Below are 26891 nucleotides of genomic sequence, written 5' to 3' on the forward strand. Positions count from 1 at the left end.
GTTTCCTCCTCTGGCATTAATGTCTAGCTGGGAATGAAGAGGAGTAGGAAGTTTGGGAGGGAGGCACTGAAATCGGCCCGGGTTCTCGGAGGATGGCTCTTTGTTCTTCCTGTTCTTCCCCTGCCTACACTTTCTGCTTTCCTGGGAATCCTCACCATATCCTGCACTAAGTCCTTCCCCCTGACCCGGTTCCAGCCCGATCACTGTCTTCTACCCCTTCATCACCGTTTCCCCTCGTGCTTGTGGCTGCCTGAGGTTCTTCCGTGCTGTTCATCTTCCCCTCGGTTAGGTGGGAAGTCCCCGAGTTGGGTAGATGGTTTCTGTGTATCCGAGCGGTACACTGGGGATGGAGCCCGGAGCACCTCCCACAGGCCCCTGCTGCCTAGTGCGGGCTGAGCTGCTTGGCCGAGTCACCGACTGGTCTGACGGGAGCAAGCTGGGAGGCACGGGTGAAGGTTTGTACTGCAATGGTCCCAAGTGACAGATCTGATGCAGTTCCTCTTCCCGACTGTCTCCAGGTCTGGGAGGGACTGAATGTGGTGAAGACGGGGCGAACGATGCTTGGGGAGACCAACCCCGCGGATTCTAAGCCCGGCACCATTCGTGGGGACTTCTGCATTCAAGTTGGCAGGTAAGGCCTGAGGGGCATGGAGGACTGTTTCTCAAAGGCACTTCACGAGGGGGTATGAAACCTTATCGGCGTATCCCAGTTTTAGGAAAATTTGAACTTTTAAAATTAGGTGGAAATGATCACTGGATGAAAGTTTTCTTCAATAGTGACTTCCCTAGGCTACTTAAAATTTTACCTAAGGCCTCCTCGCACAAGGGAGCTTCGTGTGGTAGGTCCTGTGGGACACAGCAGAAAGCGCGGAGTGTGGGGAAAAGCCTCGGCTTTGCTCCTCGTGGCTGTGGCCATGGGTGCGCCACTTAACCTTTTGGTTAAGCCCCCCCTAATTTTATGGTTGCTTTTAAGAGGAAATATTCTGGGGGTAGTCTCCTGCTTCGAGTGGCAATTTGGCTGAAAAGGTCTGCAGTGACTCCTTTGCCTTAGCCATAAACAGACTTTGGCACTTTAAAATGTGGTAACCTGGGGGACGCCTGGGGGGCTCAGTCAGTGGGTTATGATCCCAGGGTCCTGGGATCAAGTCCCCGCATCGCATCGGGCTCCCTGCTCAGCAGGGAGCCTGCTTCTCTCCCTGCTTGTGCTCTCTTTCTCGCTGACAAAGTCTTAAAAAATAAAATAAAATGTGGTAACTTGGGGCGCCTGGGTGGCTCAGTCGGTTAAGCATCTGACTCTTGATCTCAGCTCAGCTCTTGATCTCAGGGTTGTGAGTTTAAGCCGCACGTTGGGCTCCATACTGGGTGTGGAGCCTACTTTAAATAATAAATAAAATGTGGTAACAAGTTACTTGTTCTTTCTTAGGAACATCATTCATGGCAGTGATTCCGTAAAAAGTGCAGAGAAAGAAATCAGCCTCTGGTTTAAGCCTGAAGAGTTGGTTAACTACAAGTCTTGTGCTTTTGACTGGATCTATGAATAAAAGGTGGACAAAGCATCAGTCCCCTTTGGCACCACTGTTGACGTGGCCCTGGACACACCTCTTCATTCCAGTGACTTGGAAGTAATGGCATCAGTCTTTCTTTTCTAAAACGCACTTAGCAATAAAGCCTTTGGAAACTGGTGCAGCCTTTTGTGCTTACTTGCTATGACTGCAAGAAGTGACTTGGTTCCTTGGCTTTCGCAACGTTATACAGAACTAAATAATCCTGCTTGCTGTGGAAGAATGATCTGACCCTTCTCAGCACCAGGGTGTACTGCTAGACTCTAGGAGGTAAAGTAGAGAGGCTGAAGAGGACAAGTGTGGCACTGTGTGTCTAAAAAGGAAGTGATGAAATAAATATCCTGACCACCTTAGAGGATTGTAGACATGTAGATTTCTGTACAGTGAATTTGTTGAAACTCAAGTGAAACAGAGTAGTCAAGTCCAGATTTACATCTTTGTTGACTGATAACTGGGCAAGTTATGAGGAAAATGGAAGTCTGAAGACATTTGTAAAATGAGGATACCACCACTGCAATGCAGGTTTAAAAGAAAGAATGTATCTAGTGCCTGGCCCCTGGTTAAGTGTTCTCTGCAACCTTACCCTCCTTCTTAACTCTTCCCTGGAGTGAGATAAGCCTGTTTTCTGGGCTACATGCAGTGACTGGTTACAAAATTCTTAGTGCCTTTTAAGGTTAATTCTCTCTCTCTCTGTATCTCTGTGTCTCCAATGAATAAATAAAAAAATCTTAAAAAAAAATTTTGTTTGAGAGAGAGAGCATGAGCGGGGGTAGGGGGAGAGGGAGAAGCGGACTCCCAGCTGAGCAGGGAGCCCGATGGAGGGCTCGATCCCAGTATCCTGGGATCATGACCTGAGCCGAAGGCAGACGCTTAACCAACTGAGCTACCCAGGCGCCCCTGCATTTTTTTTTTTTTAATTTTTTTTATTTGAGAGAGCGCGAGAATGAGCAGGGAGGAGGGGCAGAGGGAAAGAGAAGCATCCTCCCACTAAGCAGGGAGCCTGACACGGGGCTTGATCCCAGGATCCTGGGATCATGACCTGAGCCGAAGGCAGATGCTTAACCGACTGAGCCCCCCCAGGAACCCCTGGATCTGCATTTTAATGTGTTTTGAAGTCTCGCAGTGACACGCAAGCTGAGGTATTTGGATGGACAGCAGTTAATTATGGGCTTATTCTGTGTCAAGGCTGTTCTAAGAACTGTACATACATGAATTTATAGACTTCACAACTCTTAGGAGATTGGTACTGGTATCCCTATTTTACAGCTGAGGAAACTGAGTCAAGTTACAGAATTCACAAGGATGGTTTCAGTGGAAGCAGCTGGCTTCGGACCCCATGCTCTTGGTTACTGTTTCACTACCTTTACCTAGTTTTCCTTCCAAATGACACCTGAAAATTTTGAGTTCGTAGGGTACCTGAAATCAAATTTGGAGCGGGGAAAGGTGAGAGAAAGGGTGTGAACTTCGGGACTTAATTCGGTAGAACTGAACGAGAAAGGGTGGACTATGGTGAGATTAGTTACTGCCTCTGGAGTAAGGTTGGATTTTGGACCTCATCCTATCTCCCAGGTAGCTGTGTGAAATGTGGACAACTTCAGAACCTTTTATGTTTTCCATAAAATTTTTGGAGTACATATTAAATACATTATTTAAATGCCACAGCCTCAGTTAACAGTTTGCAAGAGGAAATCCTTTACTGTTGTCCCCTGATCTCAAGTTTTCCCAAGGGGCATGTAATGGTTTCAAGAATAGTATGTGTATCTCAAAGCTCATAGGACTGTAAATGAGAGCTAAGCTGGGAATTCCCACGTACTAGGCAACCGTTCAAGCCATGTAAGGTAGAAAGCAGGGCAGAAATTAGGTTCGGCTTTTTTTCTTGCAGTGTGTTGTATTTTTCTAAAGCGTGATGATGAAATTAACCCCAGAAGACCCAACCCATCTGTTATCTTACATCCATAAAATTCTCTACAAACTTTTTTTTTTTTTTTAAGATTTTACTTTATTTGACAGACACAGCGAGAGAGGGAACACAAGCAGGGTGAGTGGGAGAGGGAGAAGCAGGCTTCCCGCTGAGCAGGGAGCCCCATACGGGGCTCTATCCCAGGACCCCGGGATCATGACCTGAGTCAAAGGCGGATGCTTAACGACTGAGCCATCCCAGGCACCCCTCTACAAACTTTTTTTAGTAAAAGTTGAAAAATTTACTAAGGACTTAGTTGTTGGTAAAGGGGGTATCTTGCATTTCCTCTTCACGGAAACAGCAAGAGGCAGCCGGGATCATTTATTTACATCCTATGAATTTTGTCTGCTATTGAGATTAATGGAGCTTAAAAAAAAAAGTCCCCCAGCAAGCACGCCAACCCTGAAACCCCATGTTGTAGCTACAGGAAGGACTCTCCCCACCTGTGGCCCGCACTCCCCGCTGCCTGTGCTGTGGCTTGGCCATTTACCTTTGTGAAATCTTGGCTCAGACGCAGCCATGTCCACGCCATACCTGGGGCCTAGGGCCCCCTCCGCGGTTCCTCCTTGTCAGCCAGTAGCAAACGTGCCTGCTTTTCCCTCAGGTCACAGGTCCTGTGAGGAAGGAACCCACCTGGCTTTCTCAGGGGCTTGTGATTGCTTATAGAAGGCATCCAATATCTGAATAAAAAAGGAAACCCCTCAAAGACCAAAGCGTATTAAAGAATTGCTCCAATACAACTTAACTTTAACGTTTTATTTTGTGTAAAAAAGGGCAAATTTTAGTGAATTATTTTCATCTTGTACACAAAGTTATAATTTTAATGCTTTTCACATCCATGCTGAAAATTTGCAGTTTGGTAAAAATGAAAGGAACATAAGTTTCTCTGAAGGAATTTTTCACGCCATTATATACACTTAATGAGAAAGTCTCAAATACTTTCTCAGTGATCACAAGTTACCAAGAAAATAAAAGATTAAATTTGTACAGATATTGATCTATATATCAAATACATACAGAAATGATGTAAAAACCTTATGCAGTTTACTTTGACCTCTGTCCTCAAAAGATTTGCCCAGGGACAGATGCTTTTCTTTTGTATAAATGACTGTGGCTTTATTTAAAATATGAAAATCAAAGGAAGCAACCCCGTTTCATCACAGTATTTTTAAAATCCCTTCCCAATAGTAAAGGATCATTACCAAATATATAGCACCATAATACAAGTATTGATGGGAGAGGGTATTCACATCACGCAAAATTAATATAATAAAAACAAACAAACACTGAAAACCCGTGTTAGTATCCGTAGAATAACAAGTTGATAACAGCTTTAGCTTTCCTCATACACAGCAAGGAAAAGGTTAAAGAGTTTAAACTACCCAAAATCCCCAAATAATCCTAACAGGAAAAAAATGAAAACAAACCCAAGGTCAGCAGTACAGTTTGAACCGTAAAAGAGAATGGGGCTATTGGGTTGTACAGCTGGAGTTATGGCTAAGACATCAATCTCCTCTGCACTAACTTTTCTGTTCATCAGCAGCAGGAGTTAAGAGCCTGAACAACGAGGAGGGCTTCAGACTGTTTAGACCGTAGGAAGTCCTTGCCAACCTTTAACTGTTGGGCATGGGATCGAGACGAGAAATACTTCACACAAACAGGTGGGACATTCGAAAACGCTCAGAGCCTGGTTTTGCTGTGTGACTGGAAGCTTCTAAGACCTGGCTACAAATGAACATTGTGCACAGAACTAATTACTACCAGGCTCCAAATCAAATCCTTCCTGGTTTACTCAGTTCCCCAAAGGGCCCCTAAGCCCCAGGTATGGCCAAGCACGCCCTGCAGCTCCTGTCATAGAACCAGAGCCTGAGAATGAAGACCGTGGTAAGCCCTGCTGTGAAAGTCTTCTAGGCTTTTCGCTTACGGGAAGATTCTTAAAAGTCAAAGATTTGGGAAGTGTGAGGATGTCACATTTACAGTAGGTCCCTCTCAGTAAGGTTGTTTAAGATAAATATCCAGTAATTTAACAGCTGAATTCACATATATTTGACACATGAGAATCAAACCTGGCGTTGATATGATCTGCATTTATGCCCCTAAAGAGTCAGTATTAAGAAATGTTGACATGCGATTCCATACATTCTTACACTATAAAGTAACAAATTTTACTTCCAGTAGCAACTATAAAACCTTATGTTATTAACCCCTCTTGCATAGAATGAGGTAAACCTGTGTGTATTACCAATGCTATTATTCCCCAAAGTAGAGCAATATTTTAGAAAATAAATTGCTGGTTTTTAATGTTCTATGCATTTTAAAATTCAAACAAAAATCTTACCTAAAGTGGTCTCCTGGGGCTTTCCATTACCATTTTTTTTTTTTTAAAGCATTCCATAGGCTGAAGGACTTTAGAGGTTAATCATTTTGATTAATTTCTAAATAGCCCTACCTGTATTCCAGAGGAGATGGCCAATGTTACCACTCTGAAGAGGCCAGGCTAAGACCCAGAAGCACTTCTAGAACAGATGCAATTAATTCCTGAGAGTTTAGTTTATGAACCTCACTGGTAAACGCTAGAGCTCTCTCATTCAGTCACAACTCAGAAAGTTAGAATGCAGAGAGCAAACCTTTCACCAATTTACCCTTGTATCCTTTTTTTTAAAGGAAGCCATGTGAATTTTAAAGTAGGGAATGTTTGAAATGGTCCAAATCAGTTATTACTGTTAAAATTAATTTTGAATACAATTAAAAGACAATTCATACTATATATATATATATATTTATATATATGGAATTTTAAGAAAATTAAATTCTCTTTCAAATTAGGTTTTTTTTTTTTTTTTTAAACAAATCCAGGATAGTTAAAAGCAGAGCTGGAATGATTTTGAATTCTAAACTGATTTTTGGCTTTAAACAACTCTTGATTTGATTCTACTGGTAATACAGAAGAACATCTGTTTTGGGGTGTGGTTATACTAAGTATTATCTAACAGATGGAGGGAAATGGCAGGGAACTCATCAGAATCCCTCTCGTGGGGTATCTTCTAGTAAGGAAAAGAAAATGAACGAAGGACAATATCACATTTTCCCCAACCCCTCAACGTGTAGACTGAAATCCTGTTTATCTTGTCAACCATTCCAGTTTAACACTTTAGTGTTAGGATAATTTTAATCATTTTTTAATTAAAAGAGAACATATAAAAGTATCCAGAGTTCTTCCAGTTTCATATAGAACTCCAAATAAATTTTCACAGAATGAAAAACATTTCTGTACAAACATTTAAAATGGGCTGCAATAAAATGCCAACAAGCAGAATTAATTACCCCTTCCATGATCTATGTGGTGATGAACCCTCCACGAGGGGGGGAGGGGTTCAGTTGCATATTTCTGCAGCAAAGGAAGCTGGAGATGTGACTGGCCTAACTTCTAAAATCCCAAAATCTCCCAACAGGTACCAAAAAGGTTCATTTGTAATGACAGTTCATTTGCATTTACAACTATATCCTTCTTAAATCATTTCCTTCAATCCTGCTACCTAAACTTTAATCTTACCAAAAAGTTAGAATTTCAGTTGTTAACAATGCACATAAATCCAAACTTGGAAAATATTACAAAATTCTTTCAAAAGCTTCAAATACAACACAAAAATTGTCCATCTTTATAAATTGAAAAATTTCCCCCCACGACTAAAATAGTTTCCCCACCCACCTGAAAAATCTGGAACTGAAATTTTCTATGTTTAGCAAAATGTCCCAGTAGAAGAGCCCCGCTGTACAGCTCGAGTGATTATAAACCAGTCCCGCCCTCCGCTGCAGCGCCCTCTCAGGGCTCTTGTTTGATGTAGAAGCTGGCAGAGCCATTGCTTTCCTGATCAGATGCTCCTTGGAGGAAATTATAATCCTCTCCGTCTATCAACTCCTCCTTCAGCTGCAATGTCGTCACTGCATGAAAGAGATAAATGTATGGGCTGTTATTAAGCCTTTCTGGAGTATTCAGATTACTTTCAATCGTCAGGTTCCACCAACTTTACTAGGAAGACTTCTTCATGTCTTCAGTGACTCTTAAAAATTAACCCCCTGAAGTATGAACATTTAGTTCATTTTAATTTTCAAAGTATATCAGCAGGTAAGGAAAGTTCCATAAAGAACAGTAAGATCCTGCATGCTGGACACTGCACGATGGACATCTTCAATGAAATGGTCAAGGTAATGGTGAGCACTAATTTGGCAAGAATAATTAGAATTTTTCTTATAGTATTCACTTTTATGTCAAGGTCTATGGAACAATGACCTATTTCTCACACGATTCTGAACTATAATATTTAAAATAAGTAACAACACAATAAACAGGACTTCGATATAATCTTACTATTTCCAAGGAGTACCTTTATTAAGAAGATTCCCTGTAGAAAAAAGATATAAATCTGATAATCTTAAAATAGTACTATAAATAATACAAAGTATTCTATCATCTATAAGATGGGTATTATGTATATACAAAATTTACATATTTGTAAAAACAAATGATAAATCTGATATTAGATAAACACCTATGTTAAACTTAAAATCATGGAAAACTTGAGTAATCATTTTAGGTAAAATAAAACTACTGACGTCGGCAATGTGAAAATCACTGGTGCAAAAGAGCCAACATTGCCAGGGGCAACACTGGACAGCAGTACCGGGGGAGTCCTTACCTGAGGACTTCCTTTTTTTATTTAAAAAAAAATTTTTTTTTTTAAAAATTTTAAGTAGGCTCCACACCCCACAGGGGGCTTGAACTCAGGACCCTGAGCTTAAGAATCGCATGCTCTACCGACTGAGCCAGCCAGGCACCCCTGATGACTTCCTTTTTAATGAAAACCAACCAACAGTATAGACAGTCCTCCATTTATAAACAGGTCCAGTAGGTCTTTATTTCTGTGGACAACTGTTTTTCAGTTTCTAGTATTTTCAGTGGGGTTAGATTTCTTGACAGCCACTGAAGTCGTGCTAGTCAGAATCCTTAGGGACAGGAGGGAGGGCTCTTCCTAAGCATGGGCAAGGATGAAGAGAAAGAAAAATTTTTTCTTTGCTGGGCCCAGCAGTGGTCTTGGGCAAAAACTTTAGGTTGTTTAATTCTAAGATTTTCCTATCTCTTTATACTTCCCTACTTTTTAAATAAAAACGATCTCAGCGAGGTGCTAAAAACTAGTCTTAGTGACTACCAACCTCTCAGAGATGTGTCCAGGTTTCTTAAGATGTTACCGTTTAACCAAAATTGAGCTGGTCAAATTCCAAATAATAGAAAAGGATGGGTGATCTTGTATGCTAACAGTAATACTGACTGGGATCTAATCCCATGGTGAGCAGTGCTAGTTTTCTTCTCCAATTCCGTCAGCACACAGATGTGTCACATCAGAGGTCACAAACTGTGTCCTTCCCACTTCCTCGCCTGCGTCCAATGGTTCTTTTGAATTTGACGGAATATTCTGAAACAAGAGACTTCACCTAAGACCCGGGAAAGCAGGGAGACTTGGCAACAGGAGGCCAGCAATCTCCGGGGGCTGTGATCAGTGGGAACTCCCCGGCTGCTACGCTCTGTAGCCGGGCAGCCCAAACCTCCCTCTGCCACGGTGCCTGCCACCAACGAGCACGTGCAACATGTGACTCCCACTCCTGCTGGGGTGCTACTCCTCCCTGAGGGGACTGGTCCGCTTCCTGCAGGCACCAGCTCCAAACAAAAAGTGCAAACTTTTTGTTTCTTCCATTATGGAACTTTTCATTACAATCGGAAAGAGAGGATGCGCACATATATGGAATGTAAATTGGGAACTGCTTATATAGAAAAAAAGGTCAATTTATGGGAAGAATCAAAGATGAATAGGAAGCCAACCAAGTTTTCATGAAGCACTAACTAGACAGTGTCACCATGTGGAACAATATTAAAATGGTTACACTTTTATTTTTAAAGGTTTTTATTTTTCGAGAGAGTGAGTGCGCGTGCACATGCACATGCACACACAAGCAGTGGGGAGGGACAGAGCGAGAAGCAGGCTCCCCGCTGAGCAGGGAGCCCGATGTGGGGCTCCATCCCAAGACCCTGGGATCATGACCTGACCCAAAGGCTGGCAATTAACGACTGCGCCACCCAGGCGCCCTAGAATGGTTACGCTTTTAAAGTCAAATAGTACAGTCATAGAAAAATATTTTCTTTCCTGATCTTAGTTACAAAAGATTAGTTCCAAAAATAGTGGTCTTTGGTGCACCTGGCTGGCTCAGTCTGCAGAGCATGCGACTCTTGATCTCAGGGTTGTGAGTTCAAGCCCCACGTTGGGTGTAGAGAGTACTTAAAAAAAAAAAAAAAATCTTAAAAAAAAAATAGTGGTCTTTGACATCTTATTTAATAATATACAGAATAATCTTTTGAGAGATGTCAATTCATTTCATTTTACTTTGGTACTTGTTTTGGTAATGGGTGTTAAAAAACTTCATAGCCCAAAGACAGAAAAGCGAATACACTATGCCTGTAATAATAGCAAAACAAACACGAATCAGACTGTTGGAAGTCAAAGCAAACAAGACTGTGCAGTTCTTTTCTTTATAAAAAAATTACTTAATATAATTAAAAATGCTTTTATGGAGTGTGAGTATCAAGTATATAATAGTTATCCTTCAAATCTAACCAACACACATTAATTGTTAGGACATTTGAACAATACCGTGAAAATAAAACATGGAAAAGAAAAACCTTCAGTTTCATTAAAGGTGCAGTACCCACGATAAAAGGTTGGTTGAAACGGTATCTTGTTATAGGATGGTCAGATGGCTACATGAATGAGAAAAGAACTCCCGTGCTTCAAGACCAAACATGTTCCATTCAAACCGATGTTGTTTTGTTTTGTTTTTTGAAATGTAAGAAAGGTAAGTTGAGATTCTAAACAGTTCCGAAACTATTTGCATTTACTATTAACAACGAATTTCTGGATTATGCTTCTATGCATCTTAAAATATGGAAACAATGTGCTTAAAAAAAAGTAACTCAAGATAAAGGTGAAACGTTCACTCAGATGTGGAATGCTTCCATGCAAAGTTTCACTGTATTTCATGGAATCTAAAATAAAGCCTGTCTGGTATCTTCACGCTAATGAATGATGGATGAAATCAAATAGACCCTGTGGCCAAATGTCAACTTCCATGCAAGTGCATTTTCTGAGCTCCGTTTTTAAAAGGAAGTCACTCTGTGGACTAATCAGTAACATTTCCGGGGGTTAAACTAATGGAAATCATATTTTCCTAGCTGGGGAAGTCCATAAATAAATTCTCAGTGGCTAATCAAACTGCAGCTTTCAGGTAGTTACGACAGGAATGCAGTCCTCACACCGTTTCAGCAGAGTAAGATCACACCACATCCCACGAGATGTGCCCCCAGCTGAGAAGACACTGCAGACTCCGGTGGAGATCGTGTGTCACGCAGGAGACCCCCTGGTTTCTGTCCTATGCGTCTACTCTGAGTTCTTAGGTTTTGCCAATCCTAGAAGTTCTATTTTACATGAATCCGTAACCTCTCAAAGAACACGACACACACCTTCTAAATTAGTCCAATGCTTAAAGAAAACATCTAAAATCCAATAAAAATTCAAACATATTCAGAGCTCACAATATCTACAGTTAATGACTTAGATTAAAGAAGACTATGTCATAAATAACAAGTACAAAAACAAAGTCAGAGAGACAAGAAAAGAAATTGAAATGTTCTTTAGACTTTGAACGTTTTTCCACTAAAGAGCAGATAAACTTAGATTTGCAGTCCTAACCTATTTTTTATACAAAAAAGGCATAGTAATTTCCTCTAGATATAAGGATATCAGAGTGATCTACACAGAGATGGACTAGGGAGGATGAAGATAACCTAATACACAGGTAGGGAGGCAAAAGCTAAAGAACATATCTTAAAAGGCACCCCCCCCCAAAAAACCAGCCAAAAAACCCCCACAAAAACCAAACCCCCCAAAAACTTCAGGTATAAAGACATTATCAAACAGAGAAAGAAGAAGAAAACAGAGCTAGGTATTAAGTCCCCATCAGGGTTTTCAACACACAAAAGGCATTGTGAAGACTACCGATTAAATAAAACCACCGAGTTGAAAAGCAATAGCCAGGATAACGGCAGAACACACGCCGAGGCCTGTAGGACTCTGGCTGCGAACCTGTCTCTCCGTACTCATGTCTGAGGTTCATCACATGCAAGCGAAGCCTTTCTGATACTCTAGGATAATACGTTTGCTCTCAGCAATTACAAAAGGCAAAACCTTTTGCAGTTTTCCTTACAACCTACTAGCTTGGCCAAACCAATTAAATTCAAATTAAATGTCACTTCAGAAACATGAAGTTATGGGAATGAATTTTACTCAAATTCAACACCAAAATTATGTAAGTACTTATCTCCAAGTTCATGTTATTCAACTACAATGGTGGTAACAGTGTTACCACAACCTAAATTCCATAGGAACGCAAAACACATCCTTCCTAGTGAGTGAGAGACACTGTGGAATGCTATGAGCAAAGCCTCATCTTTGGGTCTGATTAATCAGGCTGATCCCTAATGGTGTATTTCTCCCCCAGGTCAAACCACATGGAATTCTGCGATGGAAAATGTTCAACTATTTTAATGAAACCATGAAACAGTACAAATTGTCTCACAATTCCATCAACTGAAATGATGAGCTTTACCCTAATGTGAGGCTCAGAAGCGGTTTAAAAGAAAATAAAACTCCCTCCCTGATGATTCAAACTTAGTGAAGTGACTACCAAGGACTAGTGAAGATGAAGTTTTTAGTTGAAAGACAAAGAAAAATTTAATGAGTCAGCATCTGTCAGGCCAGACCATGCTTTGTCTCCCACCGCCCTGCCCAGACTTTCACCCCCTGTAGTACCTGAGGTGCTGATGTGACTATTACCTGTTTTGAGGCTGGGACTGAACTCTCGGCTAGTGCTGGGAGGTGGGAAGGCCTCCGGGGCTGTCTGTGCTGGAAGGGTTCGATATGGAGGAGGAGTCAACTCTTCGTCACCAGAGAAGCTCCTCCGCACCCCACCTGTCATGGGCAGGCTCGACAAACTGACAGGCTTCTTCCCAATTGGCATCTTCCTCTCTAAATATCAAGTCAAACTAAAGTAAGCTTTTACTTACATGTGTGGTAAGAAAAGTGCATTATAACTAGGAAAGACTGTGTTGCATAGGATACTCTGAAAAGAGAACCAACTATGCAAGGTCTGTATTTCTGAAAACAAGGAGTGTGAGTGTGTGTACGTGTGGGGGTGTATGTTCCAGGTGAATGATAGGGGAGATTATTTCTGGTCTCTTGAGAGCCTAGTAATCCTGGTTCCTGACTCTTAAATCAATTTAAAATACAACAAAGCGGGGCACCTGGCTGGTCCAATCAGTGGAGCATAGGACTCTTGATCTCGGTGCTGTGAGTTGAAGCCCCACATGGGGTGTAGAGATTACTTAAAAATAAAATCTTAAGAAAATAAAATGAAATAAAATACAACAAAGCAAAATGAACTACTAGAACATTTAGTGTGGAGAATAGCTGGCTAACTTCCTTCAAGAAAATTTTACCTTGAGGGGGGTTGAAAATCCAATGGAAGAGAGAGAAGATTTTATTTATTATTTTTTTTTAAAAGAAATTTTAATAAAATATTTAATTTATTTATTTAATTTGAGAGAGAGAGAGAGAGAGAAACAGCATGAGAGGGAAGAGGGTCGGAGGGAGAAGCAGGCTCCCCGCTGAGCCGGGAGCCCAATGTGGGACTCGATCCCAGGACTCCGGGATCATGACCTGAGCCGAAGGCAGTCACTTAACCACCTGAGCCACCCAGGTGCCCGAAAGAGAAGGTTTTAAAACACTACTTGTAGGGTAGCATTTCACTGCCCATATTAGGCCAAACATTGGCTTTGGGGAGAATCAAACAGATGAATAAATGTATTATCTGGGTGGCAGGATTTTACTGATATGAAATGTGCTCCCCTACCTTTTGGTTTACAATCCAGTCTTTTAGAAAACACTTAAAATTCTTACTCTGAAAAGCATTTCTAAAATTTAAAGCTTGTTGCCTGCAAGTACTTAAGCAATCTAATTTCTTTTGAAACACGTTTTGGTTATAGTTTCATAGGTAAACATAAGCCTTCAAAGACTTATATGATGCTTTCACCAGCAAAAAGTACTCTAAACTTTGCAAATACTGAACCAACATACTGCATTAGTCAGTTGAAAGCTGAAGGATACTTACATATGTCTGGGACTATAAATTATATCTGTTTTATATAATTATATATGTTTTCTTCCAGACTATACAAATGACCAAGGCAAGAGCAATCAGAAATTATGCTTCATGAAATCAGGACTAAAAGATAAATCTAAGTCAGACAGTATTCCTATGTAAAATGGTCTGGAGACTAAGCTAGTAGTGAGTACACATTCAGCGCTCAACCGACAAACCCAAATCACGTTCAGCAAATCATTTAGACTTTTCCTAATGTATGACACACTCAGAGGTAAAAATCCAAGGAGGATCTCCAACTCTCTACTACTTCTAATAGCCCCTGAAGATGGTTCAGAAATTAGTGTGCTGGGTTTCCTGCTCCAGAAACCTCGAAAACAATAAGGCTTTTCAGAATGGACAGACCACATGCATACAACTGTCTATCTGATCCTCTTGGCAGAACATTATCATTACTCAAAAGCACTCGTTAATAGTTATCCCTTTATAGCATGAACACAGATCTCTGCAAAACAAACTAGAACAATGAAGCCAATCAACTATTTCTGTTAAAAAAAAAAAACAAACCACAAAGCAACCAAACAAAAAAACAACACTACCAAAGAACACACCAATGGATGATTTTGGGTACAAAAAGACCGAAGAGCTAGAAGATGAAAAAACCATTGAGCCAGAATATAATAATCTGTAGGCAAACTTAAAAGAGTTTGTGGCTGATCTGCTAACGATACTGCATGCAATGGATAAATCAGGTTTATAAGAAATTCCTTCCTATTTGGGCAAATCAAGTCTTACAGGAAAAATGTCTCATGAACTATGTAATGAGCAATACAGAAACAGTAAAAGGAACAGGGAGTTACAATGAAGACGGCTGCTTCTTCACTCACACAGCACTACAATTCCTTAACCTCAATTCCAAAATTCACAGTTTTCCTGTAGAACTTTGGCAACAAAACCAGATCTCACTTGGTGATACTATTTATAATCTTAATTTGGCCCATTTAATACAAACATTTACATATATTTTGCTTCAGAAAACGTGCTAGAGTCTGCAAGGGGTGTTACATAGTATATGCCACACCTACTATACTTCTTTTCTAAAATCCGAAAAGTTCTGAATCCCAAAACACATCTGGTCCCAAGGGTTTCTAATAAGGGACTGTGGGCTCATAGTCCTTTTCCTTCCTATGTCCAAAGGACAATTTAAAGGCATGAGATGATGATGCCATAATAGTAAGAGCTATTACAACGTTACAGTTAAAGAACATGATAAATTTACAGCTAAACTCATTTTCCCAGCTAATCCAGAAATGTGGTACTATTAAACGTCACTAAAAACTGGCACATGGATATTATCACCTCATTAGTTTCGTACTTCTTCCCATGTCCCTGGCCCATTAATTCAAAATCGTTAAACCCCTTAAGCTGGTAATAAACCCACAAAAGTCACATTGAGGGAGGCATGTGAATTGTGTACTCAATGCTCAGAAATTATTTCTAAAAAATACGTCATGGAGTAATCAATATTCTTAATTCAACACCTTGGAAAGAAAATTCTGAACCTCGGTCTTGTCCAATAGAAAGTGAAAAGACAGGCTAACGCATCTTGTGCTCTCCAACCTCACAGAAAGCTTAGTGATCACGTGTGCTATGGTTAGTCCACTGACAAAGCCGTCATGTGGATTCTTCCTCCTCATTTCCAGCGACATGGGGATTGCTTTGAGCTGCCTGTTTGGCAATGTTCTCTGAAGTTCTTTCAGGTGAGTATCAAACCTGGCAAGCAGCTAGTGGGCAAAAGAACTCTGGACAAATGGGAGGCCTATGCCTCTGATATAGAAGAGAGGGTGAGAGAAAGGCCTGGAGGTTATCAGTGTTGAGGCTGACGTGGTTTCATGCTGGGAGGACACGAGAGCACCACGGCAGGGGCTGGTAGAAGTTTTTAGTCCCCTAGTGGGAAAAAAAACTATGAACAAATGACTGTAATCAGAAAGTAAGGATATATTTGATTCTTCATGCTGCTTCAGTCTCTTGGTTGGTAATGAGACAGATTAACACTTTATTTAAACATATGGCAAGTCAGCTGGAACAATCTGTTTTAGTTTTAACCCTCAAATGTACTTTTCACTTTTAAAAGTACCTTTATATAAAAATAATCTTATCTCAGAATGAAATATTCCACAAGTGTCATGAAGAGAAAAACCTGTGGCTTCCTATGTGGGGGGGAAAAGATTTTAAAAGAATCAAAATAGAGCTATCAATATATCCTATATTATTTTGGCTATTAATGCCAATAACCATTCATTGTAAGGTTGAAAAAGAGTATAGAAAGGATATTTAGAAAAAAATTTTTAAGCTTGACTTTGTTAGCCATCAACTTGAATTTCTTATAAATATCATCCTAGAAAGAGAGTTTTGGTTTATAAGAAGGATGGGTTTCTTAAGCTCTAAGTCTGCTGTAAATATCAAGTACTTCCCTTTTTAAAGTTTTATAAAAAAGATTTAAAAAAGAATTGATTTTCAGTAGGTTTACCTATCATTTCAAGAACTATTTGTACTCTGTTCTTTACCATACATGTTTTACAATATTATGGCGATCATTTGTCCTGTCCACTAACATGTAAGTGTTTCTCCTTATTGAGAAGGCTTGCCTTTTATGGTATACTGCACCTTTAAGCAAAATACATACTGCACAGTCATTGGCTCTCACAAGGGGTATTAGTTTCTGTGCAAGAATACTGTGACCCCAATTGGTTAACAACTTAGGAAATGTATATAAACACCATGTGGTGACCCACTTTTCTTATGTCCTTTGTATTGCTGGGACTTAGCCTTTTTCTTCTGTTTTGATGAACCTGATTGGCTTTCTCTTGACGCTGAAAAATAAAAGGGAAAATTGGTACCAGATAAACATTGTGAGCACACGACTCTAGATACACCTTAGATGAATTATATTTACCAAGACCATTATGCTTATAAAAGTACATGATGCTTTGAAAATAAGGGTGCTTGTTCCTGTAAAACCCATGATACCAGACAGATTCCACTATTTATTCAATAAGCACTTATTATATACAAATACATTTTAGCCTATCATTTCAAACTCATTAAAACAAGTCTAGTTCCATTTGGAGGGTGCTCTTACTGTGGTGTTTCTGCCTAGAGTCATTATGTAACTGACTACTGGGTTCACACTGCTGTGGTACTCATGGTCTGAGTCTGTGATAGTGCTGTTGAGTCTTAAGATCTTACCTGGCAACCAATCAGACAAAGGTATATTCTTGTCCTGTGAGCTCACAAGATGACTTATGTGAAACAGTCCTCTGGAGAATTGCTGATTTTTACAAAAGGACACCTTTTCTGTATACCAACTTACACTGTGATGCCGGAGGCTGTAGCTGATATCCAGTTAACTGACACCACCCTACAGGATAGAGGTCAGGGGACTCACAGTCTACCCACTGATCATACTCTTCTTCCCATCCGTCAAAATGTATCCTCAAGAGACGATGAATAATTCGAGTTACTGTGGCTACACATATTAACCGTGGCTCCATGAGATCTACTGCTTCTAATTTCATTCCTACACGAAATCCGTGATTTGGAACATCCTGACATAGAGAAGCAAAACATTACCACTGGTGAAAAGAAGTAGGCATGAGTCCACTATCACCGAGAAAGGAAAAAAAAAGAAGCAATATAACCAAATAACCTAATTTAAACCAAAAAAAAAAAAAAAAAAAATCACAAACAATTCTTTAATTATTAAAACATATGAAGGTGAAGTATTTAAGAACTAGTTAGGAAATGTGTTCATTTCTATTTTACTCAGATTAAAAATGAAGCAAAGTCTGAAAACAAGCTTCATAATCTAGGTAAAGAAAATACATTGTTTTATTACTATATATTTATTTATATTAATCTCCATTAAGAAATTCTAATATAAAGCCAAGACATTTTGATCAACAATGATTTGCATTTGTGAGGCATCAAAAAAATTCCACATAACTATTACGCCATTATTTACATTTACCTTATTAAATAGTTTTACTGGTGCTGCAATGGAGCCAGTTTCCCTGAGGTAGTCAAACCATTTAAAAGGAAGTTTTGTGTAACCTGAAAAACACACCTGATTTAACTAGCAGTTCATTTAAAATTAGCAAAATAGTAAAATGTAGATAAAAAGTTAACTTAGTACACACTAAGATCTCAGATTTTAGGTTATATAATAAACTTTTAACTCTTGCTCTAATACTGTTGAATGCAATCGTCCTTCCATGTTATAAGGATTTTCTTTTGTTTCTAGACAGACACAGGTGCACCTACTTACCTAATGCAAAAGTGTCTCTCTCCTGTCTACCACAAGAATTCCAGACTTTTGCTTTTAAAATCCTAGGCTTAGGACAGTCTAGCACTTCATACTTCACAGTGATATTTTTCTTTCTTTGCAAGAAAGAAACCTGGCTGGGCAAATACTATTTTTATAGACCTCTGTTTTTAGATTTTTCCCCCTTCTTTTCTTAAGAGAAAAAGCCAAGGCTCTTATATTGAAATTAGGAAAGACACTGGTTAAGCCTTGAGAGTTATTTAAGGGTATGCCTTTTTTTTTTTTTTTAAAGCCACATGATACTCTAAAGATGGAAACTTGCTTTCCCTCAAAGGCTTTAGCCTGTATCTATTTTTAACAAAAGTTTATGTGTGCAATTACCTACATCACCATCTCATTAGGGCTTAAAGAATACCAATTCATATTATAAAATGTACAGATGCTCAGGAAAAATTCTATACTAATATAATTTATTGAAGCTAGCTAGAATACAGTGCTTTATATTTTTAGAGCACCCCACAGCTCTTGTTGTGTATATGTACGTTTATATATACATATGCACATATCAAAGGTGCACACAGCAGAAAATCCAGGGCTGTGTTAAATGATGTAAATAGATACCATGTAAAAAGAAGGCAAGGATGAAGACCCAGTGTACATATTAGGATGAAGTACCTCTAGGTGGAGTAAGTTCAATCATGTTAATTTCACAGAAACCAACAGGGAAAATAGAAGGGGAGGTTGCATGATAACAGAACCAGTCAGATCCATCTGCTGCTTCTGAGCCATCGATCCCAATCATCAGGAATCCATCAGCCAGCACCTTTTAAATTAAGAGAATTCCAAGTATGTGAAATTAGATACCACTAGTATAAATGCGATCCTTTAAATTAAGTGACATTCTAAAAGAAAGAAAAATCTATGGCATAAAGGTCTCTTCAAAGTGAAAAATGCTTCTTCACTGAATTATGTCAGTAACTGAAATGATAATGAAAAACCTCCGTAAACTGCAGTGTGTACAGAACAAAGGCAGGGTTCCACAGAAGTGACTTCAGGGGTCTAGGACAAATAGTGCCTCTGCCAATGGCTAAGGTGCCGGCTGCTGTGGTCCCCATGAAACAGGCCTGAGTGTTCCTCTCCAATTTAACAGTCTCGTCTAGGCAAGGCTCGGAGTCCTGATATTCAGTGTAACTTTACTTCTTTCCTTCTGATTTAGCACACAGAGGAGTTTTTCCAAACCTTTCCCCGCTTTGTCAAGCCTCCGCTTTACCTCTTATGCTACACACATCCACGCTCCCGTATAACAGAAAATAAGGCCTTCCTGCGCAAGGGTCCCCATACTCCTTTCTCTGCACCCCTGACTGCTGTAAGATGTAGTACCCTACCCCCCACAAACTTTTCCATCTTGTCCGATTACCGCTGGTACTTTGCTCCAAAAACACTATTTCTTATACTCTAATGTCTCCCATTTTCCATTACATTAAAAAGATTTAAAAATACTTTATTTTGAAACAGTTCACACTTACAGAAAAGGTACAAGAACAGTACGATGAACTCGTAGATACTTCACCCAGAGACCCACTGCCAGGTATAAACTACGTTAAGTCTTTGCAGTCTGATTTCTGTCCTGATCCTACTAAAATGCTAAAATCACCAGTGGCCAAGTTTGTCAAACCCACTGCCTTCCCCCCAACATGTACCCTCCTCAAACCTCGGCCTCCCTAAAGTATCCCATACCTGCTCACTACTCTCAACTCTCTGAAACATTTTCTCCCGGACTCTCATTACATTACAGTCTACTGACCTGGTCTCACCTCTCCTGCTTGGTGATGTTCTTGTTGGTGGCGTCCTTTTACCTCCAACCCTTACATTTCTGATCTTGGCCCTTTCCTTCCTGTTTTGGCGATGTCACCTACGCACATTGCTTCAGTAACCGACCTCCATGCCCAGAACTCCTCCAGTTTTATTGGGAGTTTGTCTCCCTTGCAGGGTCTTAGTCCTGCCTTTTCCCTGCATGCTAAACAGATCCTCTGAGAGTCCAGGCAGGGTGTCAAAGCCAGCTCCAAAGGTAAGAAAGCACCAGGTCCGAGGATTCCCCCTAAGGGTAGTCCCTCTATCTGTGCCATGAACTCTCTCCTTACTACACTGAGAACTGCTTTCAGGCTTCCTCTCTGGACAGTTCCCATCTTACACTGCTTAACTTTCCTTTGGTATGACCTCTGTTCACACCAGAAAGCTTTTCCAAGCTCAGAGGGCCTGACCAAGTATTCCAAGCTTGCCATGACGGGGCGCCTGGGTGCCTCAGTCGGTTAAGTGTCTGCCTTCAGTTCAGGTCATGATCTCAGGGTCTTGGGATCGAGCCCTGCATTGGGCTCCAGCCCTGCATCGAGCTCCTGCTCAGTGGGGAGCCTGCTTTGCCATCTCCCGCGGCCGTGCGCCCCCCACCCCACGCTCTCTCTCCCCCCTCCAATAAATCAACAAAATCTTAAAAAAAAAAAAAGAACCAAAGCCTGCATGACCTAGTTCCACATTATCTTTTAGTTTCTATCCCCAAAGTGTCTTTCTCCTAGTTGTTTCTACTACATTGGACATGTACAGTAACTTCCTCTTCAAGCTTAACAGCTCTGCCTACACCTTTGGAAAGGGCTACCCTCACTCACATGAGATTCCTTTCCCCTTTCCTAACTACAGCTGACCAGAGTGGGGACTAATATCTAACCTACAGAGGACCAAGCCAGAGGCTGGGCTCAGCTAGAATCTCTCTCAGGATTAGGATTAACAGACCCTGAGACTGTTGTCGAGTCACGGGCTGGAGCTAGAACTGAAAGCCTATCACACAGAATGGAGCTCGTAGCCACACACGGAGACTGAGTGAGCAGGACTCCGACCATAAGAGTGAAAGACAAGTGGCAGAGACTCAGAGCAGAGAAGAGGTGGGACAAAGAGGCCCTGAGAGATGGAGAGAATTCCACTGGCTTTCCAGTTCTCATCCTGTGGCCCTGCGTGTCTAGGAGACTGCCTGTCCTTGGGATAACTTTCCTAGAGCGAACTTGAGTGGGTTTCTGTTCCTTATAAAAGAAAAGCCTTGGCCAGAATACTCCGTGCAACCTGTTTTTTTTTTCGGCGGGGGTCGGGAAGGGTAGAGCGAGCACATGCACAGGGGAGGGACGAGGGAGAGGGGAAGAGAATCTTAAGCAGGCTCTACGTGTGGAGCCCGACACGAGACTTGATCTCATGACCCTGAGGATCATGACCTGAATGGAAATCAAGAGTCGGACGGTCAACTGACTGAGCCACCCAGGCGCCCCTCAGTGCAACTTGTTTGATGTGTACTGTGTGAACAACTTGTCTCTTCCAAACCCGGCCTATGCTTTCCTATCTTTTTTTTTTTTTTTTTTTTTTTAAGAGAGCGAGCGAGAGAGAAACAGCATGAGAGGGGAGAGGGTCAGAGGGAGAAGCAGGCTCCCCGCTGAGCCGGGAGCCCGATGTGGGACTCGATCCCAGAACCCTGGGATCATGACCTGAACTGAAGGCAGACGCTTAACCATCTGAGCCACCCAGGCGCCCCATCTTGATGTTTTTGTGCACGTTGTCTTTCTACAACAGTTCCCTGCATCTCTGCTGGGCTGTTTTTCCCAACCCTCAAGGTGAAGTTTTCAAATCTCTTCTCTTCTATAAAGCTTTCCCTGATTCCTCTGAGACAATGTGATCTCTCCTTTATTTGAATTCCAACAGTACTGTGTACCCTTAAGTCACAGTCGATCCTGAAGCAAACTTCTTTTTATATATCTTACCTTGTTCTACAAGACTATAAGCTTTCTGGAGTCCAAACTAAACCTAGTATGGCAAGTAATAACTAAGCAATTCCTTTATTTTTTATTTTTTTAAAAAGATTTTATTTATTTGACAGAGAGAGATGGCAAGAGAGGGAACACAAGCAGGGGGAGTGGGAGGGAGAAGCAGGCTTCCCGTGGAGCAGGGAGCCCGATGCGGGGCTCGATGCGGGGCTCGATCCCAGGACTCTGGGATCACGACCTGAGCCGAAGGCAGACGCTTAACGACCGAGCCACCCAGGCGCCCCTAACTAATTCCTGAGTGAAGTTTGATGCTATACTCATTGGACCCTTCATTCTCGTTTCATGGAACAGAGCCTGGAACAATGGCACTGGTTCCCAGACCTGACTATCAGAATCACCTAGAAAACTGTATCTTATCTTATCTTATCTATCTATCTATCTATTTATTTATTTAAAAGATTTTATTTATTTATTTTGACAGAGAGATAGACAGAAGAGCACAGCAGAGGGAGTGGCAGAGGGAGAGGGAGAAGCAGGCTCTGCACTGAGCAGGGAACCCGATGCGGGACTCGATCCCAGGACCCTGAGATCATGACCTGAGCCGAAGGCAGACGCTTAACCATCTGAGCCACCCAGGCGCCCGATAACTGTATCTTTTTTAAACAAATACGTTACTGTGTGTAATACTTCTTGTGATTCTGACTGAGTAGGTCTGGAGTAGGTCATGGAAATCTGTTTTATTTTTATTTATGTATTTATTTAGTTTTAAAGGTAATCTTTTTTTTTTTTTTAGATTTTTATTTATTTGAGAGAGGGAGAGTGTGTGCGTGTGGGGGGCGAGGCAGAGGCAGAGAATCTCAAGCTGACTCTCTGCTGAGCATGGAGCCTGACGTGACCCTGAGATCATGGTCTCTGAATCTCATGACCCTGAGATCATGGTCTGAACTGAAACCAAGAGTTGGGACGCTTAACCAACTGAGCCACCCAGGCGCCCCAGAAATCTGTTTTAAATCATACTAGGTGATTCTGATCACTAGTCAGGTAAAGAGGAAGAATAAAACCTTGGAGCTGGTCTCGTCTAGCTGTGTGACCTTGAGCATGAGAGCCTGGGACATGGCAGCAATCATAACTGTTTTTAATTCTTTTGGCTCAAGGCTTTAAACTGGGTTGAAATGCAAATCACAATTTAAGCTATACTCCTATATAATCAGATTCTGATCAGTGGTTCTTTTTTTTTATTTGACGGAGAGAGACACAGTGAGAGAGGGAACACAAGCAGGGGGAGTGGCAGGGGGAGTGGGAGAGGGAGAAGCAGGCTTCCCGTTGATCAGGTAGCCCGATGCGGGGCTCGATCCCAGGACCCTGGGATCATGACCTGAGCCGAAGGCAGACGCTTAACGACTGAGCCACCCAGGTGCCCATGATCAGTGGTTCTTAACGATGGCTGTACTGGACAATTACCTGGGTACTTAAAAAAAAAAAAAAAAAAAGCCAATGCTAGGGCCCCCCAGCAGACTGATGAAATCAGAACAGGGGTGGGGTTGGCATTTAAGAGGTCTGGTCATTTGTATTTTTTTTTTTTTTTAAGTTCCCCAGGATATTCTGATGCCTATTTGAATTGAGAACCACTCTTCTAGATCTTTTCATAAAAGGAGTTTCAGAAGAGAGGAAAAAAAGAAAAAATAAAGTATTACCAAAAGAAGAAAAAGGCACAAAAGGGAAAAAAAAAAAAAAAAACAGGAAACTGAAGACAAACTTGGCCATGTTACAATTCTGTGTTGGATTAGCTTTGACCAAGAAGTAACTTAAATATTCTTCTTCTAACTCAGGATATATACCTCACAAATAAAGGCAGCAGACTCAAGATGACAACAAGCTATAAAAAACACTGATATGAAAACTGAAATTTATTTTACTGGTATCCTTCTCCCCAGTGAAGATCCAGATACATACCTTTTATTCAGAATGAGTATGTTAAGGGCCTCCTTCTCCTATTACCTTAAACCCAGTTCTTACAATTGCATTTCTATATTTGAAAACCTATAGTCTTACCTTTCTAATAGTCGCGACACATATTGTGGAAAGATTTAACGGGTCTATAGCTTCCAATTTCATTCCTTCCTTGAACCATTCCCCACTCTGGTCTACTTCTTTTACCTAAAGAATTACATGAAAGCACATCTACTGTTACAAATGTTATCATTTTAATAATTAGAATATTACCAATTTGAAAACGCTTATCAGATGAAAATACCAAATGCCTTCTCCTACCTACCTAATATTATAACTCAAACCTCCATTAGAGGATAGAGAGAATTCAGGCAAACAGACAGAATTTAAGAATAATTATAATCAATAGTTGTGACACCTATGGATCACAAGGTCTTAATCCTTTTAAGTGAATAAATGTAATTGTGATTTCCATAATGTTAGGAAAAAACCCACAACCCTCTTTCAAACCTAATTTACAAATGAGGGTTCTTATAAAAACTTCTTACCTTAGCAAATAAATGTGGTGGTGTATCAAAATGTCCATCCTGTTTCTTTGTAATATCTACAAGGAAAAGTTACATACTAATCTGTCAGCATTTGTGAGAAGACCAAAAACCACGTTTCTTTGAAGGTTTCAAACTCACAAGGTATGTATACTCTAAAACATGGCAGAAATACATGCCTTCTACATTTATGGTGAAAAATATCCTCTAATAGTCTTTCTCTTTTCAGAGAACATGTGCTATTAAATACATTCAGCCGATCAGAATGATGGTAATTCCTTCGTTAGGGAATCACAACTTTAGAGGTATGCTTTAATGTGTTCAGTATTAAGTCTAACCACATTTAATCTTGCTCTTTTGATTAGAACTGAATGCAAAGGGAAAGGCTACCTTTAGATCTTTCAAAAAGAGTGTAGACAACAAATGTAGTTGTGACCAAAAGTGCATTATATCTGAATTGAGAACAAGTGGAAGGAATATAAAGTAGTTAGGACACTCCTATTCTGGTGTGAACCTTCCGTAATTAAGGCAGAATGAGCAGCCCTGACAACTAGAATGCTATTTCTGATCTCTGCTATTCTGTAGAGAAAAAAATAACCAAGCAGTACAATTTAGCCTCAAGGACGTTTTCAACAGGTGGTCTTGTGACAGGTGCTTACCAGATCTTTTGAATCGATGGCCTATGCTTCGAGACCAACCGATATGATGGATTAACGGGCTGTGCATATGGCACCAGAAGTCATCTGTTCTATCTTCACTCTCTTCATACACTAGTCTTAATCTTCCTCCAATTACACTTTCCACCACTGCCACTCGTGTGCGACACAAATGCCTCTTGTCAACCACTTCTACTCTCATGCAAGGTTTGAAAGGATACTGCATACTCTCTGAAACCTTAAACAAAAGCAGACAAGAACTGTTCGGAATTCACGACAAAGGTCTACAAATCATTTCAATACCGTACCATTAAAAATACTGAGTGCACTCGACATTTAACTAGATCATCTAGCTCACTAAATTAAAACAATTCCTTAAAAAACTTCCAGGCTAGTCCTTTTTTAGAGCTCTCAATCGACACTTCAGTCCTTTCTCAGATCCTGTCTTTACCTTCTGTGAGAAATCAGGAGGAAGTGTTTTGGCACCAGTGAGTCGTTTCACTAGAAAAGCTTTCCAGTTTGTATACTTATGCTGAATAGCTAAAACAAAAGAAATAACCAGTTACACTTTAGCAAAGAGTAGAACTGCTTCATAAACTATTAAAAAAACTCCAAACAAACCACAACAATTTTCCCTGCAATTCAGAGAATTAAGGTTCTGAAGAAGAGTAACAAAAATAGAGAAAACAAGTATATCTTGCCGGCATATAAGTTACGTGCAACCAAAAAGTTATTACTGTAATTTTCATATCACTCGAATATTACCATGTGCGACACTGCACTGAAGTACATACAGTCCATCTGCAGTAGGGGTAAAGAGGCTGCTTACTTCTAGGAGGGACGAGAGGCTTTCCACTGGCTGCACACCAGCCAACTGGGTGGATGTCAGAGCCACACACATTGCACCAGAAGTCCAGCCCAGGGTCATTTTCAAATCCTTCATATCTTAAAAGGGCATTGTAACCTGAAACCAACAAACCAATCACCACAGAATAAGAAAATGAAATGAAACCGAACAGGACCTAGCTGCCGGCAGTGGGTGTCAGATGTTAGTGCGCGCCCGCAGCAGAAGCCCGCGCAGGGCCTGCGAGCAGACAGATGGCCGCCCCTCCCCCACTCCCCCAACTCGGAGACTGAGTTAGTAGGCCTGGGGGCAGAGTGAGAATATGCATTTCTAACAAGTCCCCGGGTGAAGCTGCTGCTACTGGTGTACCACTCAGACTTTGAGAACTGTTTGTATAATGTCATTATAGTTTAACTGTTTTCAGAGCATGGCTTCCCCCCTTGTAATGTATTTTAATTTTACCCACAGTTTCTTAAATTCTAGAAAAGAAATTCTCAGTGGAAACAGGGGTGGGGAAGTCCTACCAGAACGTGTAGTTTGGAAAAGAAAAGAAAAGGAGGTTACAGTAAGTTGGTAAAACCTTGTCAAGTCACAGAAATCCAGTTAAAGTAACATTTCAAAGAGACTGCTTTGTCTATCTGATTAGATGACCAAATATTTTTGGATAATTTGGATGGGGCTACCTCAAGCATCAAATTTTTTGTCTTATTTATTTGGAAATAAAATGTGAAAATGCTAGGTGAAAAAGTTCAATAAACACAAATAAGAAGTATGTGAAAGGACTTAAAGACTGTACGTACTAAGCGAATGGGAAGCCTTACTTCTTAGAAAGAACAAAAAGTATATAATATATCCTGTCTGTAATTTAATAAACCTTCTGTTGGTAACAGATTACAATTTAATTTAAGGCCTTCAGGAGAATAAGAAAGGCCCAATGAACTTATATCCCAGGCAGGGAGCTAAGTTCAGTCCGCATTTTCCTGTGTTAAG

The 26891-nt window shown here is 40.7% G+C and overlaps 2 protein-coding genes across 10 annotated transcripts in view; one reads left to right on the forward strand and one right to left on the reverse strand.

The window, feature by feature from the left end:
* Positions 1–1682, forward strand: part of LOC102735193 (nucleoside diphosphate kinase B) — a 9375-nt gene extending 7693 nt beyond the window's left edge. The window contains exons 6-8 of the mRNA XM_081805972.1: positions 314–316; positions 519–631; positions 1424–1682. Of these exons, the coding sequence (XP_081662098.1) occupies positions 314–316; positions 519–631; positions 1424–1541 (234 nt within the window). The 3' untranslated portion in view covers positions 1542–1682. The remainder of the gene's footprint in view (positions 1–313; positions 317–518; positions 632–1423) is intronic.
* A 2581-nt stretch (positions 1683–4263) lies between these two features.
* Positions 4264–26891, reverse strand: part of MBTD1 (mbt domain containing 1) — a 36664-nt gene continuing 14036 nt past the window's right edge. For all 9 annotated transcript variants that reach the window (XM_081805227.1, XM_081805229.1, XM_081805228.1 and 6 more), the window contains 10 exons: positions 25887–26021; positions 25509–25597; positions 25061–25295; positions 24405–24460; positions 23959–24063; positions 18785–18932; positions 17816–17898; positions 17159–17393; positions 16581–16658; positions 4264–7464 (listed from right to left, as the gene is read on the reverse strand). In XM_081805227.1, coding sequence (XP_081661353.1) covers positions 7346–7464; positions 16581–16658; positions 17159–17393; positions 17816–17898; positions 18785–18932; positions 23959–24063; positions 24405–24460; positions 25061–25295; positions 25509–25597; positions 25887–26021 — 1283 coding nt within the window. In that variant the 3' untranslated portion in view covers positions 4264–7345. The remainder of the gene's footprint in view (positions 7465–16580; positions 16659–17158; positions 17394–17815; positions 17899–18784; positions 18933–23958; positions 24064–24404; positions 24461–25060; positions 25296–25508; positions 25598–25886; positions 26022–26891) is intronic.

Source organism: Leptonychotes weddellii, chromosome 15, assembly GCF_054177405.1.
Source record: "Leptonychotes weddellii isolate Sample4059 chromosome 15, ASM5417740v2, whole genome shotgun sequence".
NCBI classification, from domain to species: Eukaryota; Metazoa; Chordata; class Mammalia; order Carnivora; family Phocidae; genus Leptonychotes; species Leptonychotes weddellii.